At 41.0% G+C, this 19,230-nt stretch overlaps 1 protein-coding gene across 5 annotated transcripts in view; it reads right to left on the minus strand.

Annotated features, from left to right (window-relative positions):
* Window positions 1-910: 910 nt before the first annotated feature.
* Window positions 911-19,230, minus strand: part of Cep192 (centrosomal protein 192) — an 87,205-nt gene continuing 68,885 nt past the window's right edge. For 3 of the 5 annotated variants that reach the window (XM_076912523.1, XM_076912521.1, XM_076912525.1), the window contains 8 exons: window positions 18,308-18,515; window positions 15,493-15,572; window positions 14,360-14,455; window positions 7,941-8,060; window positions 7,363-7,484; window positions 4,946-5,075; window positions 4,474-4,532; window positions 1,050-1,331 (listed from right to left, as the gene is read on the minus strand). In XM_076912523.1, coding sequence (XP_076768638.1) covers window positions 1,193-1,331; window positions 4,474-4,532; window positions 4,946-5,075; window positions 7,363-7,484; window positions 7,941-8,060; window positions 14,360-14,455; window positions 15,493-15,572; window positions 18,308-18,515 — 954 coding nt within the window. In that variant the 3' untranslated portion in view covers window positions 1,050-1,192. Of the gene's footprint in view, window positions 1,332-4,473; window positions 4,533-4,945; window positions 5,076-7,362; window positions 7,485-7,940; window positions 8,061-14,359; window positions 14,456-15,492; window positions 15,573-18,307; window positions 18,516-19,230 lie in introns of all 5 variants that reach the window. The other 2 variants (XM_076912522.1, XM_034517717.2) reach the window with 2 other exon arrangements.

Here is a 19,230-nt window from a genome sequence, read left to right on the forward strand (position 1 = left end):
GGCAGAGGCAGGTGGATCTCCGTGAGTTCAAGGCCAGCCTGGTCTACACAGTGAGTTCTAGAGCAGCCAGAGACACATAGAGACACTGCCTCAAAAAACAAAACAACAGAAGTTTTCCAAACCCCCCTACACACACAAACACCTTTTCTTCTTTTACACCGGTTCTCACTGCATCCCAGGTTGGCCTCTCACCCCCGTCCCTCTTGCTTCAGGTTCCTAAGTGCCAGCATTATGGGCATGAGTTATCACATCTGGTTTTGCAAGTCTGATCTCTAAGCAAGAGAAAAATGAGAATGCAGAAATTCAATTTTCTACCAGATTCACAAGCATGCCTTTTAACTGTTCTTGTGTGTACGTTGTCCGGGAAACTATCCAAGCTTAGAAATGCTACCCAGCCAAGATCCAAGGGCCACAACAGCAGCAACACCTACACTGTGGGTTTGTACCGCTTCCCAGAAGGCTGCTGGCTAGGCCTGTGACCATGCTCAGGAGATGCACCAGTGACTAGTCAGAAAGCAGTCACTCACCTTGCACTCCTGGGTGGCATGCTGCCTTCCTGACCTCACATGAACTGCTCCTTAACCCCTTCCAATCCCTTCCCATCCCTTTGAATGCCACAGAATTTGCCTTGTCCTGTTGGCAAGTACATGACTGCAAAGGTCGTGTCCAAACTGAATCCAGGAGCAACTGTCCTGTCCAGCAGTAAATACAGTGACCAGGAAACAAACAAACTTTCCCACCATCTCTACACAGAGTATGAAGACTATCTCAACAACCAGCTAACACACAGAGAAGCTGTATAATACAAAAGAAATCACAACAGACTCAAGCCTGCCTGTTCTTGGGAATAATTAGAAGGATAAAGGAATATTCTCATTTTTATAATGTGGCATCACATAAAAAAGACAAGTTCGATTTAAATATCAACTTTATTTGTAAATACACATTGAAACATATGCCATATTTTTTCAGAATGTCATAATCAATGTAAAAATAGAAACTTCTCCCCTGTAAATGTTAATACTGTGAGTTAAATACATGATATTTAGTGAGGGCTTCAGGAATGAATTCTTTAAAAAATCTATAATTTATACACATTGAATTTATCATACAAAATATATACAACAGCATAATTTTGGTGTAGAAAAATGAGATTGCCAAAATATAAGCAAGTCATTTACATGTATTCTAGTTAACTTTTTCCAAGGGATTCACCAATTAGTCGAACAGCAATACTCTTGCCTTCATCTGTCTGGATCACAAGCAAAGCTTCAAACCTGCCCACTGCCTCTGGTCTGAAGTGCACGGGGATGTGGATATAGTGCCGGGCCCTGTAAGAGGACATGGGAAGATGTGCAGTGACAGTAGCCATCATGCCTGCTCTAGCACAACACCAGTGCAGCACAGGCTCAATCCAAGAACCAAGAAGCACTAAACTGAATTCTACTTCTAATTTCTTTAACGCTGATATTAACAAGATGCTAAAGAAAGGAAAGGAATTTTTAAATCAAGGTGATACAGCTCCAGAGTGTCTGCCTAGCACGCCTGAGGTGTGTGGTTTAATCCCCACCCCTGTTCTTGTTTCCTTGAAGCAGGGCTTTCATGTAATTCAAGTTGCTCTCAAACTTGCTGTATGGCCAAGACCCAGAATTTTTAACTCTCCCACACTAGGGTTCTGTGACTAGTTACAGAAGTCAGGGCTTCAATCATGATAAAGGTAAGCACTTTCCCCAATAGAGCTATGTACCCAACCCCAAAACAAACAAAACGAAATACAAAACAAAATATGCCAATTGGATTAACAAAATATTAGAACTCTATCTAGGGCTAGCCAATTAAAATAGGAAAGAGAAATGTATTTTGCTTCTCTGCACCCATATACAAACCTAAGTCACTATCTACCTACAGATCTACCTATATAAAATCCTGGCTTTACTTAATTCAGGCACCATACTGTACTGTACTGTAAAAAAAAAACAAAAAAACAAACAAACAAAAAACAGCAGCTCCCATTCTTATAACATTACTGTGTAAATTTGCTCTAAAATCTTAATAAAAAAATTATTCTTGGAGCTTTATTTTTTAGATTATATAGATTGGCAAGGAGGGCCTATGTTAAAGACCAATATTAACAGAGGCGTGACTTGTCCATAAAACTGTCCCTGGATATACTTTATGGTTATAGTGAATGATCCTTCTCTACTTTATGCACAGCCTGCCCATATAGTCAGCAACTTTTGGTTTAATCACAAGTCAGTCAGTAGCTTTTCAGACTTTCCCTTGTGATGGATCGTAGTCCCTCCTCAGAGTGACCAGATTTGAAGTTTAGTGATCAGAAGTGGCATACACTCTTACTAACAGTGTCTTAGTGTTAGTTTTATTACTAAACATTATTACTAATGTTTCCTAATGAAACCCAGTAGTGGCTTTCAGATGCAGACAAGCATCCCAGGCTGGAAAGATGGCTCAGTGGTTAAGAGCACTGGCTGTTCCTACACCAATCCCAGAGGACCTAACACCCTCTTGTAAATTAGCTGGTACCAGGCACCCAAGTTACACATATATACATGCAGGTAAGGATTCATACATAGAAAATACAAATAAATCTTTTTAGGAAGCAGGAAAGAACTAGTTACTGAAAAGTTGTTTGCTTATTTTCACGTGTGGTGAACCCCTTCCCCACACATAAACATGATTAAAAATCTTTAAAAATCAAAACAAAAAAAGATATACTCTCTTGTGTTTCTAAGTTTCTTTAGATGCAGTAAATATGATCCAATGTGGTGGTTAACACTGTCAATCAGACAAGATGCAGAAATCACTGAAGAGGCAAAGCCTGTGGGAAGACTCACAGATTATGCATAGCACCCATCCCCAGGCAAGCGGTCCTGCTGTGGCTTCCTGACTGTGGCTGCAATGTGACTAGCTCCCTCACATTCCTGCCTCTGTGACCTTCCCACCACAGCAGGACAAACTGTGAGGTGAAATAAGCCCTTCTTTCTTAAGTTGCTTTTTTGTTAAGTATTTTTTCACTTTTTTCATAGAAAAATAACTAAAACACCCAGGTTGTACACAAAAGTAGGGTTCAACTTAAGACAGCATTCTCTAGCTCTAGGGCAGGAAGTCCACAAACTCACGTCAATAATAATATTTACTTTTACCTGTGTAACAATAAGCACCTTTTCTTTTTAAAGGACAGAGTTTTATCATGGAGTCCAGGACAGTTTCCCGATGCTCCAGCTCTCAGGGTGCAGACATTGCAGGTATATGCCACTACAACACTCTGCTCCTTCTACATGTTTTTTTAAAAAAATATTTATTTATTTCATTTATATGAGTACACTGTAGCTGTCTTCAGACACACCAGAAGAAGGCATCGGATCCCATTATAGATGGTTGTGAGCCACCATGTGGTTGTTAGGAATTGAACTCAGGACCTCTGGAAGAGCAAGTAGCCAGTGCTCTTAACCACTCAGCCATCTTTTGGAAACTGAGTAAAATGTTATCTCAAACATATATGTATGTATGTATGTATGTATATGTGTGTATATTATATATAATGTGTATATGTATAACATATACATAGTTATATCTATTAATACACACACACACATATATATATACATTACATACAAAATATATATAGAAATAAGTTCCCATTTTCTACTGGGACTGTTATAGTACAATCTACAAGAATCTACAAGCAAAATGATGACTAAATCCAGGTAGCTTCAAACAGATGAACTACATCTTGTTAAAAATTGAGATGAAGCAAAACATATGAAATAATCTGACATTTCAATTGTCAAAATTACATTTGAATTTAGGTGGTGTCAATATTTGACAAATGCATAGTGTCACAAAAATAACTAATTCTATACCAACAACAGACTGAATGCTGTGGCCCTACCCTTAAAACTTGTCTTCTACCTGGTCATTTTCTGGCTTACACCTGTAATGGCTCAAAAACAAATAACAAAAACAAAAATCATCAGCTTCTGAGTAAAAAGAACAGAGTCTAGACTTAAGAACACCCAGTGGTACCTGAAGGAAGACAACTGGGGAACATAACGATAAACATTTTCCTAATTCACTGCAGAATTCCTGTCTCAATTAGTGAAAATGAACTGGTGATCCAGTCCTGACTGGAAAAAGCAGTACTGAGCAGCAATGGTTAAAAGGTAGCCCTGGGGTTATTGGGCTGGGTCTGCAGTGGACACAGGTGAGCAAAAGGGATTAGCACTGATCAAAGCCTGTCGGGCCACCACACTGTCAAGTGACCCACAGAGAGTAATGACACACCGAGGCAGGATTCTCTGACTGCTTGGCTACCTGTAAAGAGTGAGCAGTAAGCCCCTCACTGTGTCACCAATGAAGAAAGGAAGCTGAAAAGAGATTTCTCCTGTCTTCAATCCCAAAACACAAATCCTGTACTCCACCCCTCAGAACAACAGTGATTCTAGCTAAACTCACCTCAAAGAGTACTTGGAGTGTTTGATGTGGAAAGGTTTTCTAGGGCTCAAAAACTTCAGCTGGAAATTAAGAAGGAACACATTGTTAACGGTAGGAAAATTTGGAATTTGTCATATATAAAACTTGGCTTTGCTTTAAAGATAACACTGAGTAAATTTAAGTTCAGCCAAAAAAAATTAAAGACTCATATAACAGAAACACATTTAAATAGTTTTAACATGAATTTTCTCTATTTTGATTAATGTAAATGTTATCTAGAAATGTACTGTGTAAGTAGAGGATGTAAGAAAAAAAAGTTAAAAAATTTTAATTTGATTTTCAAATTAAAGACCATGAATTGCAAATCAATTTCTTTTCATATACAGACAGCATTAAAGCATTTTTTAAAATGCATTACAACTGAAATATACAGACTATATCTTTAATCATTAAGAAAATAACTTTTTGAACCCCACATAACATTTCAACTTACTGTATGAGTGAAAAAAGAATTATTTCGCAAATTGACTTTCAGTGTCCTGGATTCCCCAAGTTTGGTTGGCAAGAACATGTAGACATCCTTTGGGGCATACACTCCTCGATGACTCAAGTCAAGCTGCCTGCTTTGGGAAGGTTCACAAAGACAATTACCAAGTCTGTTACTACAATGTTTCCATGTACTGTACTGTGCTGCAGTGCAGCTTCTGATTGCTTCTACAGCTCAGAGACTCTTCTCTTTTTGGAGGCTTATCTAATCCATGTGGATGATGCCACAGGGAGGCTCTTCAGGTGGGCTGAGTTAACGGCATTGTGAAGGTGACTTCTTTCCCATTTTTGCTTCAGTTTTTGTCACCTGGACCAATCATATTTCCATGGGCTATTCTGAGTTGTCCACAGACGCTGACCTCTTTGAGATCCTTGGCCTTTTGAGTGGAAATGAGGGTGCTGTGCTGCCTCCGTTTCGGTCCTGATTCTATATACTGACCTGCCAATCTGTTCTCTACCCACTCTCTAGACTTCACTTCAAAACTGCTAACATGACATTGACCCCAGGCAGCTGTCTGTCATATTTCCTGTTTACTTCCCCAGTATTTTTCAGAGCTTATGATCAAACTTAGCAGTATAAAGTAGGACTGTCAGGGGCCCTCCATTTGAAAACTGTGGAGGTGAGACTAGGGCAATCTACCACCAACCCTACCCTCAACTTTAGCATCTTTGAGCATCATCAGAGCTCAAAGAATATGAGAGAACAGGTAAGTGGACAGCAAAAAGAGGATACTCTTTATAAAGTGTTCTATTTCTTTAAAATAAAATGCGTTATTGCTAGCATTAGAAGACAGATGACCAAATTCATATCTTAAACTTAGTTGGTTTTAGTATACCTTCTTCTCTTAAAAATCTTATTCCAGAAATAAATTAGACAATTATTTATTTGTCATAAGAAAGATTTTCATTGGATATAATAAATATTACCATTAGAACAGTATAAATTAATGATATAAAATCTACTTTAAAAAATGTTAAGAATGTACTTTCAGGGCTGGAGAGATTGCTCAGTAGTTAAGAGTACTTCCTGCTCTGGCAGAGGACACAAGATTGTTTTCAGAGAGAACATGGTAGTTCACAACTGCCTATGACTCCAGTTCTAGGGGATCTGATGCCTTATTCTGGACTCTAAGAACAACTGTATACACTCACACAAACACATATACTCATCAAATAAAAATAATATGACTTTAAAAAAACTAATGATCATGTACTTTCAATATGGGCATGCCTGTAACCCCAGCTCCTGGGAGATGTGGATGGGAGATGAGAAGTTTAACATCTTCCTCAGCAAATGCAGGCTAGCCTGGCCAAAACAAACAAGCAAACAAGCAAACAAAAACCCCAACTCTCTTAAGGTTTTGGTTGTTTGTATTTGTGTGCATATGTCTATGTTTCTATGTGTAAGAACCTGTGTGTGCAGTGTATGTGGAGGCCAGAGCAGAGCACTGGGCCGATCCCTTGGAGTTGACATTTACAAGGAGCTGTAATTGCCCTACAAGGGAACTGGGAACTACTGAGCTATCTCTCCAGCCCCAGAATCTTCTTATAGAAATATAAAACAGCACAACCATTTTAGGAAAACCACTTACCAACTTGTTTTAAAGTTAAAATATGCTTATCATGTGATCCAGCAATTATGTGGTAGTTATTAGTTATTTTTATTCAAAGTGAATAAAAATATTTATTCTCTGAAATGTACATGAAAAACAGGTGTAGTAGTACATGCCTTTAGTCCTTGCACTCGGGAGGCTGAGGCAGGTGCAATTTCTGTTAGTTCAAAGACAGCCAGACCTATATAGTGAGACCCTGTCTCAGTGCCCCCCAAAAAGAAATATACATAAGCCAGGTGGTGGCGGCACACGCCTTTAATCCCAGCACTTGGGAGGCAGAGGCAGGCGGATTTCTGAGTTCGAGGCCAGCCTGGTCTACAGAGTGAGTTCCAGGACAGCCAAGACTACACAGAGAAACTCTGTCTCAAAAAACCAAAAAAAAAGAAATATACATAAAATAATTATCATACTACTTTAGTTTATAGTAGTCCAAAATTATAGGATACCCAAATGTCAATGGGAAAATATAGTTCATATAATGGAATGCAAAACAATACAAAAAAATAAAGTCTGTATGCTCAACAGCACTAATGAATCACAGGAAGTGTAATGTTGAAAAATTAACCCTATGAAACAGAAGTCAGAACAGAATAAATTTTACTTCAAAAGGATACATTAGGACTTTTCAGAGGAGAGAGACTATCTTGGTGAAGAACCGAAGTGACTCTTGTAAGTACAAAGGTATGTTAGTGCTACACCGATATCTCACCGACATGCACAGAAACTCTCAAGATGGACACAGTGTACACACCCAGGCACGTGAGCAGTGGTCTCAAACACAGCAAGCCTCCGGGACATGACTGCATTATCTACTTTAATAAGGGTATCTCTGGAGGAGCATGAGTCTTCAGGATCACTTTCTGCTCTGATGCTCTGTATAGGAAAAAAAAAAATCACAAAGAGAGAGGAGAAAAGGAGAATATTCCAGAAGGCACAAAGACATTTCCAAAAAAAAAAAAAAAAAAAAAAAAAAAAAAGACTGTAAAGACATGATTATTTTTAAATCCTTTGAACTGCAAACTCTGTTCTGTATACTGTCTATAGTTTTGTTGCCCCCAATGCAAATGCCCATACATATACATACACACAGACAGCAACTTACACAGTGAGGTCAAATGTGGTTAATGTGGAGTTTAAGACAACCGAGGCTAATGCAGACTGCAAAGACATCCCCTAATAAAGCCTGACAAGAATCTTAAGACATGAGGCTGCACAACATATTAGTTAAAGGGAAACGATATCAGAAAATTATTGTGCATTCTGAGATTTTTTTCATTTAGGATTTTTAATATATACACACTTGCTTATTATATCCAGGAGAATACTCACCTGGCCAGAGAGCTGAAATCTCAATGTGTGTTTCATGTGAGGTTCTTTAGCAGGGTGGCACTCAACATCCCAAAACTGGGCATAATTTCCTCTGTCTCTGGGCAGAAACATGATGGAGATCTACAAAACACATAAGGCAAGACATACAGACCCAACTTTACACACAGACTGGGAATTCAAAGTTCAGTGTGAACCAAATAAAGCAACAAATGCATTTACATTGGCTAGTTTTCCCTCTGAAAAATTTTGATTTGAGGGCTAGAGAGATGGCTTGGTGGTTAAGAGCACTGGCTGCTCTTTTAGAGAACCCAGGTTTCAATCTCAGCACCCACATGGTAGCTCACAACCATCTATAACTCTAGTTCTAAGGGAGTCAATGCCGTCTTCTGGCCTCCTCAAGCACTGCATGTATGTGGTACACAGATATACATAAATAAAAAATTCATACACATAAACTAATAATTTTAAAAGAAGGATTTGAACAATTTTATCACTAGTATGACATATCTAAAATATATTTCTGTTAAAGCTGTATGTAACATTTCCCTCAAATGTACAGTATATGCTTTTATGGAATGGAGTTTTCACAATACTAGAGCTGTGTCACACAGATCCTGGAGAAAATCCCACCAGGAAAACAATCCCCTCTTTCGACCTTATCAATGAGGCCTTCTCAGTGAGACATGAGAACAGAGGAAGGTGAGGGTCACCAGCCTAATAAAGCAGTGGTGCTAAACTGTAACAGCACAGAGTAAGTAATCAGAATGCTGTCAGAGCTAGCTGCCCTGCTCACACAGCTTAGCTCACACACCTGCACATGTACCCGTGAATGCTAAATGACTAACGGGCTAAAGGGCTAAAGGCCCCCAGTAATTCTGGTTGGCAACAACAGGAGAAAAGCTCTCAACAGTGATCAGAGGTCTGCAGCAGTAACCAGGGCCCATGAAACCTAGGTGTGAAGACAACTAGACCATGAAACCCCGGTTCTCATACAAGCAGTGTCCAATGGCAGCCCCAGTCACAACTGACTGGATGGGCCCCAGCAGCCACAGACGGGGCTGCTACTATCTAATAGTCAGGTACTTACTTCCTGCAGCTGCTGAGGCAGCAAGGGAAATGAAGCACAAAACAAAAACCAAACCAAACCAAAACAACAACAACAACAACAACAACAACAACAACAACAACAAAATCCAGCTGCTACTGAACCCATGTAAGAATCGCCCCCCCCCCAGCCCTCCCGCCAAAGCAATAGGCTATGTTTGATAGCCTTACATGTGAAAGGTCCCAGTGTCGTTGCTGTAGTGACTAGGATGAAGCAAACCCCACTAAACAAAAGCTGACAGGAGCCCCAAGTGCAAGTGGAGTGGGGAAACAGGCCGCAGCCCCCATGAGTGAAGGTCTGTGTGTTCTCTTAGGAGATTACCACAACAAAATGGCTCCTGGTGGAGTATGTAGAAGCAGCCCCTCTCCACAAAGGTCATTAGCCACACACAGCTGAGAAAAACTTGGGGTTCCCTTTTGGCAGTTAAATATCTGCTTCCCTCCACTTCAGTGGCAGAGAATGGAGCTTACTGACCTAGTTGAGTATACCCTTGAGTGTTACTAAGCTCTCTTGCCCCTTCTGGATTTGATGGGAAAGGAGAGCCCGAGAGAGACAGATATATGGGTTAGACTGTCTGAAGAGGAAGAGAAGGAAAACTGTAGATCCTGGCTCCCAGCCAGAATCCACTCAGCCTGCTCTGTAGCCAGAGAAGAAGACTATATTCAAGACAGACCTATTGGTAGCTTGCCACAGTGGCAGCTGCTGCTTCAAGTAAGGAACTCACGGAACTCCTAATGTTCTGCCCTCAAGGATTCAACCCAAAGCTGTCACTTATTCCTAGCCCGGCCCCTAAGATGCAAACAGGAATCCACTTCTGCACCTGTCCATAGCCTTCAAGATCTGCCAGAGAGACAAGAGGCTTCTATAACCTATGTCCTGCAGACCTGCTCTGCAAGGAGCTGCTCTTGGTTGGCATCCTGAGACCCTCCGAAGGATTCAAGCTGTAAATCTGCTGACAGTCTCTGAGCTGGCACCTTGTGTAGGCACAGCGCTGTCCTTCACTTTCTATTACGCTGTTGCTCCCCAGTGGCGAATAAAGCCCTAGCCCCTTTTCCTCCACCGTCTGTCCATTCATTCTTGGATATCCTGGGATACGAAAATCTGCCATCTCACTATGATAATGTGACAATATTTTAAAGTAGTACTTTATAAAGTCAGTGTTTAAAAGCTGTCTTTATCAAAGAAATTAGAGTTAATAACAGTGATCACCAATGAGTCAGTATCTGAGTCTGAACTAATAAAACATTAAAACATGTAAGCCTCATGTGAACTGTGACCTCATTCCTGCCCCTGCACAGTGTAAAGATAATAACCCAGATTCCGAGAGCTTAGCTTAGAGGGAAGACAGAACAGACCCAGATGAGAACACCCAGTCCCAGTCTGGGAAATTAAACACTTAGTGAAGCAGAGGGGGAGCAAGCATGAAAACAATAACTTCCAACTCAGGTACAAAACAGGCAATTTGTCTAGAGCCAGGAAATATCAGGCCTCTTTAAAAATTAAACTCAAAGCAAAACAAAGGGGGGGAAACATGGCATTACTGTCCATCACACACTCAATCCACATCCTGAAAACCTCCATCTACACTTTCTACTACCTCAGCCTGCCTTTATATCACACTGACCAATACTGCAAAAGCTAAGTGCACACCACTGACACTTTTCAATCATGCAACTGCCCAGGAGTTACCCTATATTCCTATTTAGTAACTCCCAATTCACCAGGCTAAACACGTGTGGGATTGTTTCTTTGGTTTATTGTTAGTGTCCTATCCAGAGGAAAAATGTATCTGTTCACATTTCACTAGGAAAAGTCACACAACAATAAAAAAATTAAAAAACACCATGGGACTTACATTTCTAAGTAAACAAATACACATTCACACATACATACATACATACATACATACATATACATACACATATACATACATGAATGAGAATTCCTGGCTCTCTACCCACAGTGAGTACAGCATTAAGACCTCATCAGAGAAGCTTCTTTGGACAGTGGATAGTGGTTAATGCAGAAACTCACAAATGGTCAAAGTGCAGGGACAATTATCAAGGGAGTTCTCATTCCCAAATGGGACATCTGTACAACTGCCCTGCCTAGGCTCAGAGACCATCTGGGAAGAGAGGGTTCAGAAGATGAAACCAAAACAGTGTCTTCTGGTCATGACAGGACTGCTGACCTCATGGGCTCACAGCAGGGCAGTAATGGTGAAAATCCCACTCCACTCCCAGTTAGCTCTCAGCACCTCATGCTTGTGGCTCCAACTGTTAAGCTCTCAGCTACTACTGCAGCATCATGGCTGCCTGCCTGCTGCCATGCTCCCTGCCATGACAGTTATGGGCCCTAACCCTCTGTAAGCCCTAAGGAAACTCCTGAGTTGCTTTGGTCACAGTGTCATATCACAGCAATAGAGAAGTAACTAAGACAGCAGGCCTGCCTGCTTTGGAACTCACTATATAGAACAGGCTGCCTCAAACTTAGATCCACCTGTTTCTGCCTCCAAAGTATTAGGATTAACAGTATGTACAACTATGTCCAGCAGCCATTTGAATTTACTCAGAAGTATATATCCAGAAGTAGAATTGCTAAGGCATATTGAAATTCTATGTTTAGTTTAAGAATTGTCAAACTTTACTTATATGACTACACCATATTATAATACATTCCCAACAGCAATGCATGAGAATTCTAGTTTCTATATGCTTAGTATGCTTATATTGCTTTTTTGTTTTTGTTTTTTAAGATCACGTCTTATTAGATTACCAAGTGACAGCTCATTTCTGACTTTGGTTGCATTTTACTAATGACTAACAATTCTAAGTATAATGGCCACTTGAATATTTTATTGGAGAAACATCTATTTGAATCCTTGGCTCATTTTAGAAATTGAATCATTTGTCTAAGGCATAAATGTTAAATATTCTAAATGCAAGCCCTTTGTCAAATACATGATTTTCAAATATTTCTCTCATCTTGAGAATCTTTTTATTTTATGGATAGAGTTGTTTGGATGCATAAGTATTACTATTTTAACAATTGATCATTCTTTGACACCTTTATTGGTGTCATACTTAAGATGCCAAGCATAATGAAGATTTGTTGTACATATTTTCTAAGGGCTTTATACTTATGTCTTGACATTTTATATTTCAGACCCATCTGAATTACTTCTCTGTATCGTTGCTGCAGTTAGCATATGTAATGCCTGCCACTCTCATGTTTGGACACTTTTAGATTTCAGTATCTCTGAGACTAAGTATTTGCTTTCTGATTGTGTGTTCCTATGCCACCCAATTGGTGGCGCTGTCTTAGAAGGCTCTGGAACCTTTAGAAACTCTGAGTCTAACTGAAGGAAATGGATCCCTGGGGACAAACTTTGATGTGTTATAGCTCAGCCCAGCTTCTGTCCAACCCATGCTCCTTATCCTGCTAAGAAGTGAGGCAACAGGAGTCCCAGCACACACCCCCATCAGCGGTTCATCTCCTCCATAAAGGGCTGGATCCCCTCAAATTGTGAGCCAAAACACACTTCCAGCCCTCAGGCTGCTGCTGCTACTCAGGTATTTTGTCATTGCAATGAGTAAAGTAACTAATGCTGTGGCGACAGGTGAGTCACATGTTTGACCTGCACAGATCATGTCATCCGACTGCCATTCGCTGTATTTCTCCACTTTGTCTTAGTTCCCTAATTAAGAATGTCAGCTGAGCACAGACATGAGGGCTGAGTTCTATGCCACTGAATGTGCCCTAGTCACCGTGTCCGGACAATGCTTTAAGGTTTGAAACAGAACTGTGAGTCCTCCCCACAGGACTCTTCTCATGCTCTTTCCATTACTGTGGATCCCTGTGGATGCATCTCTGTGAACTTTAGGACCACTCTGTCAACTTAAAACAAAGTAACAGGAAAACAATAGTGTTTAAACACAGAGAAGTAAAAGAAGATTGCATAGGAACACTCGATCAGAAAGCAAATGCTTAGTCTCAGAGATACTGAAACCTAAAAGGAGAAGACTCCACTGAGACACACACACACACACACACACACACACACACACACACACACTTTTCCTGCTTATTTTGTGATATAATACATAGCATACCTGGTACCATCTTCCCACATCCTGATTTATGCCAATATCAACTTTTCTATTAATTATGAAATTTTCTATTAATCTCAGGATAGATTTAATACCATCAATGATGGGCTGTCAGTATGTCAAGTGCAAGTGTAAACAGGTGAAACTAAGAAACCGGCCTGAAGATCAGTGACTTAGCACAGGTGCTACATTGTGGCTGTAATGAACTGATCCTAAATAAGTCTGGAAGAGCCTGGAGTTCCTGTTCTGTAACTTTCTAACCATAAATACAACATCAAATGGATACCAGGTTAATTATGGAGCCCTCTATTCTAACTCTGACATGACAAAGTTCCAAGGCCTTCCTTCAACTAACTTTCTCTGTTACCAGTGCATTTAAAATTCTATAGCAGTCACCTATTTGCTCTGAAATAAGGAATTTTAAATACAGCAACTTTTAAGACAAACCCACAAATAAAACAGAAAAAGATTTAAAATATTTAAAGCCCACATGCATTTTTAAAAATTTTTATGTGCATATGTGCATGTGTGTTTGTGTGTGTCTGTGTGTGTGTATCCAGAGGCCAAATGACTCAGATCCTTTGAAGCTGGAGACGGTTATGAGCCACCCAACATGGGTGCTGGGAAACCACTGAGCCATTTCTCCAGGCCTCTGGCTAGGGTTTTAAGACTACATATAAAACAATAATGGAAAAGAGGTCATGAATCTGAAAAAAAAATAAGGAGGAGTAATGGGAGCACTTGGAGAGTGGAGGGGAAGGTGGGAATAATGTAACTATTATAATCTCAAAATATAAAAAAAATCATACTTTGAAAATAAATAAAAGTTCACAATAGCTGGAAGGTTTTGCTATCCATGAAAATATACTGAAAACTACTGTGACTGTTGAATTTTTCTGAAGAATGGTGATTTCAACGGCTATGGCTGGTAGACAGAACTACTCTTGAGCAGTGAAGTTTGATTTTATGACACCAGCAGCTGCAACTCTTATCCCCACACTCTATGCTGTTTAGCTAACACTTCTCTGGAAGCAGACGCCCCGCCACAGCACAACACAACGGACGTGTGCTTGTACTACGCAGACTTCCTCTCCAGTGGAGACCTGGTCTAAAAAAGACAAACTGAAGCGACCAGGTCACACGATTCATTCCTGGTAGAATACTATCATGCTCTTACCAGCTGTCTATAAAATTCCAAAACTTACCTTTTGGACTCCATGGCCTTCTAGTGTGCCAGAAATGGGAGAACATCTAAAAGCTGTGTAGGTAGCTCTAAAAACACCTCCAGTTTCATCAACTCCCTGGAAAATAACCATTTAAAATAATTAAATGGCTATTTAATTATTACTCAAATGATAAAAATCATATTCAATAAACTAATTAAAGAGATCCCATTATTAGTTATGGAAGACAGGACAAATTCATCTCAAATAGATCCAGAACACACAGTACATTCCTAAGAAGGAGCCTCCTGCCCAGATGAGCTCTGTATGTGCCATTACATCGGTTGTCACCAGCACACAAAAGGTTAAATCTGTCCACTGTGAGCTTGATGCTATTTATAACGTCAAATGATTGCCTGCCCCAAAGACCCCAAGCACCCTGCTGAATATACATTTTAACACTACTGCAAAACAAAATCATTATTGCAATATATCCAGTAGCAATCTACCTCAACTGTGTCACAGCCAGGCATAGTGGCACACACCTTTGATCCCAGCACTTAGGAGCAAAGGCAGGAGGATCTCTATGAATTTAAGGCCAGTCTAGTCTACATAGTTCTAGGCTGGGCAAGGTTACATAGAACTCTTGTTGTAAAAAAGAAAAGACAAAAAAACACCACAAAAACCAAAAAAACAACAGCACACAGTGTCACAAAATACTGAACCACACAAACGACAAGCTGTTCTCTTTGGGCAGTAGCACTGAAGAGCTATGCAGCAGGTGGCATGGTGACAATCACCAGCAGTGTTCCACCCCACCTGCAGTAGCTCCCATGGGCTGAAACATGATAGACATAACAACAAGTGAACACAGAGCACAGTGCACATAGAAGGAAGCAGTGTGTGCACAAAGGCTCAATAAAGCCCTCAACATTTCTCAAATTAAATTATTTCAGATAAAAATCAGGATGAGGAAAATTAGATGCAATAAGCACTTTTGTTCTGTTTTCCATTTTTAAATACGTTTTCCAAGTTGACTCTCGGAATTATCTGGGTACACGTCATCCCCGCCTACAGAAAAACACAAGCGGCAGCACACACACAACCAAGATGTCAACCTGCACTTGCATTCAGGGTATGAAAGAATTCAGAGTCTCAACAGTTAGATGACTGACCTTGACATAAGGGGGAGCAAAAGATGACAGGTGCCACTTTACATCTGTGGGGCCACCATTCTCCAGTTCCAGATAGTTCTCTGAAAAGAAAAAAAAAAGTACCACTTGACTCTGAGAGGTTGTGGTAAGCAGTTCTGTGACAAACTTTATGACCTTACAGTCCAGGGAAAACTCCAGAATTTTCTAAAGAATCATATGTGTCAGATGTCCTGTTTTTGTATTTTTTTTCAAAAACACAATGCAAAGATATTGAAAGCCTGAAACATGAAAGCAGGATCATAATGGACTAGGACTCACACAGTCAGACCAGAGGAGGGGCAGGTTCTGTCCTGGGTCCAACACCTCTATGAGCACATCACCTGAGCACACCGCAAGCACCAGCCAGTTTACAGGCCAGTGCTCAGGGAAAACACAGAGAAGGCGGAAGGGCATCAGTGGGCCCAGAGCTTGGGTGCACAAAACTTCCGAAGCTGGGTTACAAGAGTAGCTCACTGTGGTCTCACTGAAAGGAGCTCACAGAGGAGAAGCAGAAGGCCAAGCAAAGGACAGGGCCAAGAAGAGCCCTGAAAAAGTAGACTAGATGGGCCTAGATTTAAGCAGAAGGCTTCCCTTATAACAGAAAACAGAGACTTCATTTAGTCTAATGACTTCTCTATGTGTGAAGCAAAATAGGAGTTAAAAAAGTGAGAGGACTTGGAACAGCTGGGACACGGGCTGCTGGTGAGAACACAGTAAAGAGCATCTGGGACTATGAACCAGTCTGCCCAGCAATGCTGAAGTAGGGACACGAGCAGCCAGACAGCTAAGTTTAACCATGGTTGGACAAGAAGGCAAGGAAAATCAAGCAAAGTGGGGAAGGCTATGGCTATGCAAACAGGCCACAGGATTCAAGCAAGGAGTCTAAGAAAAAAGACACCCGAGCTGAATGATAGAAGGCATGAAGGATGTGGGCCATGGAGTGGAAACGTCACCAAGGTTGGAAAGACTAAAATCCCTGGAGCAGAAGACAGGAAAGGTCCTGAGATAAAAGAGCAGGGTGAGGGTGAGCTGCTGGGGTAAATGGTACGGTCCAGGAGAGGACTGCAAAGACAACAAAGTCAATGGAAGGTACCATATGTCTCAGTGAGACAGGGAGCCAAGTCCTTTCTACAACACCCAAGTAATATTGTTCATTTAGCAAAGATCTGCAAGGAGAAGGAGAAAAAGACAAAGATAAAAAAGAAATTATGTGAGGACTTTGGAGGAATATTAACTACAGAGTACTTACTAGATGGGAAAGACCAGGTCCATTGCTTCATATATATAACTGAACACATGAATGAGTGAATCCACTCTCAGTGATGGTTACAACAGTCCCTTAACATATGGGGAAACTTAGTAGTATATATAGCCTCTTGAGAGCCTCAAAATCAATGAAGGTCAGACCCACTGCGGTAGTCTGAATGAAAATGGCCCCTATAGGCTCATAGGGAGTGGCACTATTGGTGAGGTGTGGCCCTGTTGGAGTGGGTGTGGCCCTGCTGGAGTAGGTATGGCCTTGTTAGAGAAGGTGTGTCACTGGGGGTGAGTTCTGGTGTTTCAGAAGCCCAAGCCAGGCCTAGAAAGTAGCACTCTCTCTTCATGCAGCCTGCTGATTTGGATGTAGAAGTCTCAGCTAACTCTCCAGCACTATGCCTGACTGTGTACCAATCAGGCTTTCTGCCATGACATTACAGGACTAAACCTCTGAACTGTATGCCAACTCTAATTAAATGTTTTCCTGTGGGGCATGTAAACTGTGCCACCAGAGAAACTGGCATGGAACTGGCAAGGTAGAGCATGTTCAAACCCCAGAAACCTCAAAACTTGAGATTTAAATCTCAGCCCAAGATCAGCAGGAGTAGAACTAACTCCCTCCATTTCTGTGACTGCCTCAGAACACATAACCGACATCCCCAGCCGGGTGGTCACAGGTAGTCAGTCACATAGCCCAGCACCTGGAACCCTCCCCATGCTAATGAGGCACCTCAGTACCTTAGCCTTCAGCCAATGACCTTTGCCCACCCTAGATATTCTCACCACTTCCCCAAAACTATATAACCCTTGGTTCACCCTGAATAAAGGTATGTGTGTAAGGCCGCCCTGAATAAAAGTATATCTACAAGCTAAGATCACCTCAGAGAGCTGTTTCATTGAAGCTCACTGGAGAAGTTCATCCTAGATTCTGATTCACCACTCCTTCACCCCTCCAGGCAACAGAGGGGAAATCAGACCTCAGACCCTACCCATTCCAGATAAGTCCTCTCTGAGCCCGTGTAACAGAGATGTCTGAACACCCTGAGGGGAGAGGCAGAACCCAGAACCACATATTTTTTTTTGTAAGAGTTGCTGTGATTATGGTGTGTCTTCACTGCAATAAAACCCTAAGACAGCTATCTCATTTCTTAAACTACTAGGTCAGAGACCTGGTTGGAATAGGATAGTAACGACCATCTAATGAGACCTAAATACAATTATTAGAGCCCGAGCTTCAGATTTTAAGACTGTGTTTTCAAATCCATCCCATTATTGGAATGACTGCCAATGACTCCATAATGCTCTCCCTTAAGTAGGAGTAAAATTTGTTCTTATTAAGTCAAGGTGACCTTTCAGCACAAGGAGCAAAAAGTATAGTTCAGCGGGAAAGCACTAACATGTGTGATGCCCTGGCTTTGATCTCTAGCATACAAAAACAATTAAATACTAAAAACAAAACAAAAGATATAACAACTAAAAACAAACAGCAGACTGCACATAGCGACTGCCATCCAACCCACCTGACTTTGGAACACCATACCTGAGGTTTTACCAGGTTCTGTTGGAGGAAACATCACTGTCTTGCTTCTAATTTCGACTTTTGTGGAGGGCGGTTTTGCTATTGGTTTTATCAAATGACTAATGGAAGGCTCAGGTACCGAGGCGAGAATTCCCAATGTGCCGGAGGAGGGCAAACGAGCTAAAGGTTCTTGAGTCAAATCTTCTCGAATTTGAACTTTTACAATTTTCTGAAATGAGCCAAATGAGTAAGACACAGAAGTAGCTACCAGTTTAAAAGACACATTCTGGTTTTCAAATTATGGTAAAGAAATTCCAAACAAATAAAACGTTGAGGAATTGAGAAGTTCATTCAGATCTCAAATGTTTTGGTTCTATTTCCTGTCTCAGCAGTAGCCTTTCTTCCCCTCCCTCTCTCCCTTCTACTATCCCTGCATGCATGTGCTGTGTATTGTACACATACATGTGCCCGAGCATTCATGCGAAAGTTATAGGAAACTTTGAGGGTCATCTTCTACAATGTCTAAGTAAGGTCTCTTGTTTGTTTCTATGTACACTGGCTAAGACACAACTGAGCCTCCTGGGACTCTCCTGCCTCTGCCTCCTTTTTCCTGTAGGCTCTTGGGGATAAGCAGATGCCTACTCCTATGTCTGGCTTTTCCTAGGGTCTGACACTTAGAAGGCAAGTGTCTTACCCACGGAGCCGTCTCCTCTGCCTCCCTCCATCCTTCCTTTTTGATTTTAAAGCAAACAGCTACCAGGCCCCTGCTTCCCATCGTTAGACTCCCAAGAAAAACTGTTCAGATCACAGAAAGCAAAATTCTGAACTAAGCGTTCTGAGTCAGAATACCTTCGGGTTTCACTGACTTCTGAAATGTAAATGTTAATAAGGATGTGAAACTGAAACTAAAAATAAAAGGAACACTGTTCAGAAAAACAAAGAGA

The sequence above is a fragment of the Arvicanthis niloticus genome, chromosome 14 (assembly GCF_011762505.2).
Source record: "Arvicanthis niloticus isolate mArvNil1 chromosome 14, mArvNil1.pat.X, whole genome shotgun sequence".
Lineage (NCBI taxonomy): Eukaryota > Metazoa > Chordata > Mammalia > Rodentia > Muridae > Arvicanthis > Arvicanthis niloticus.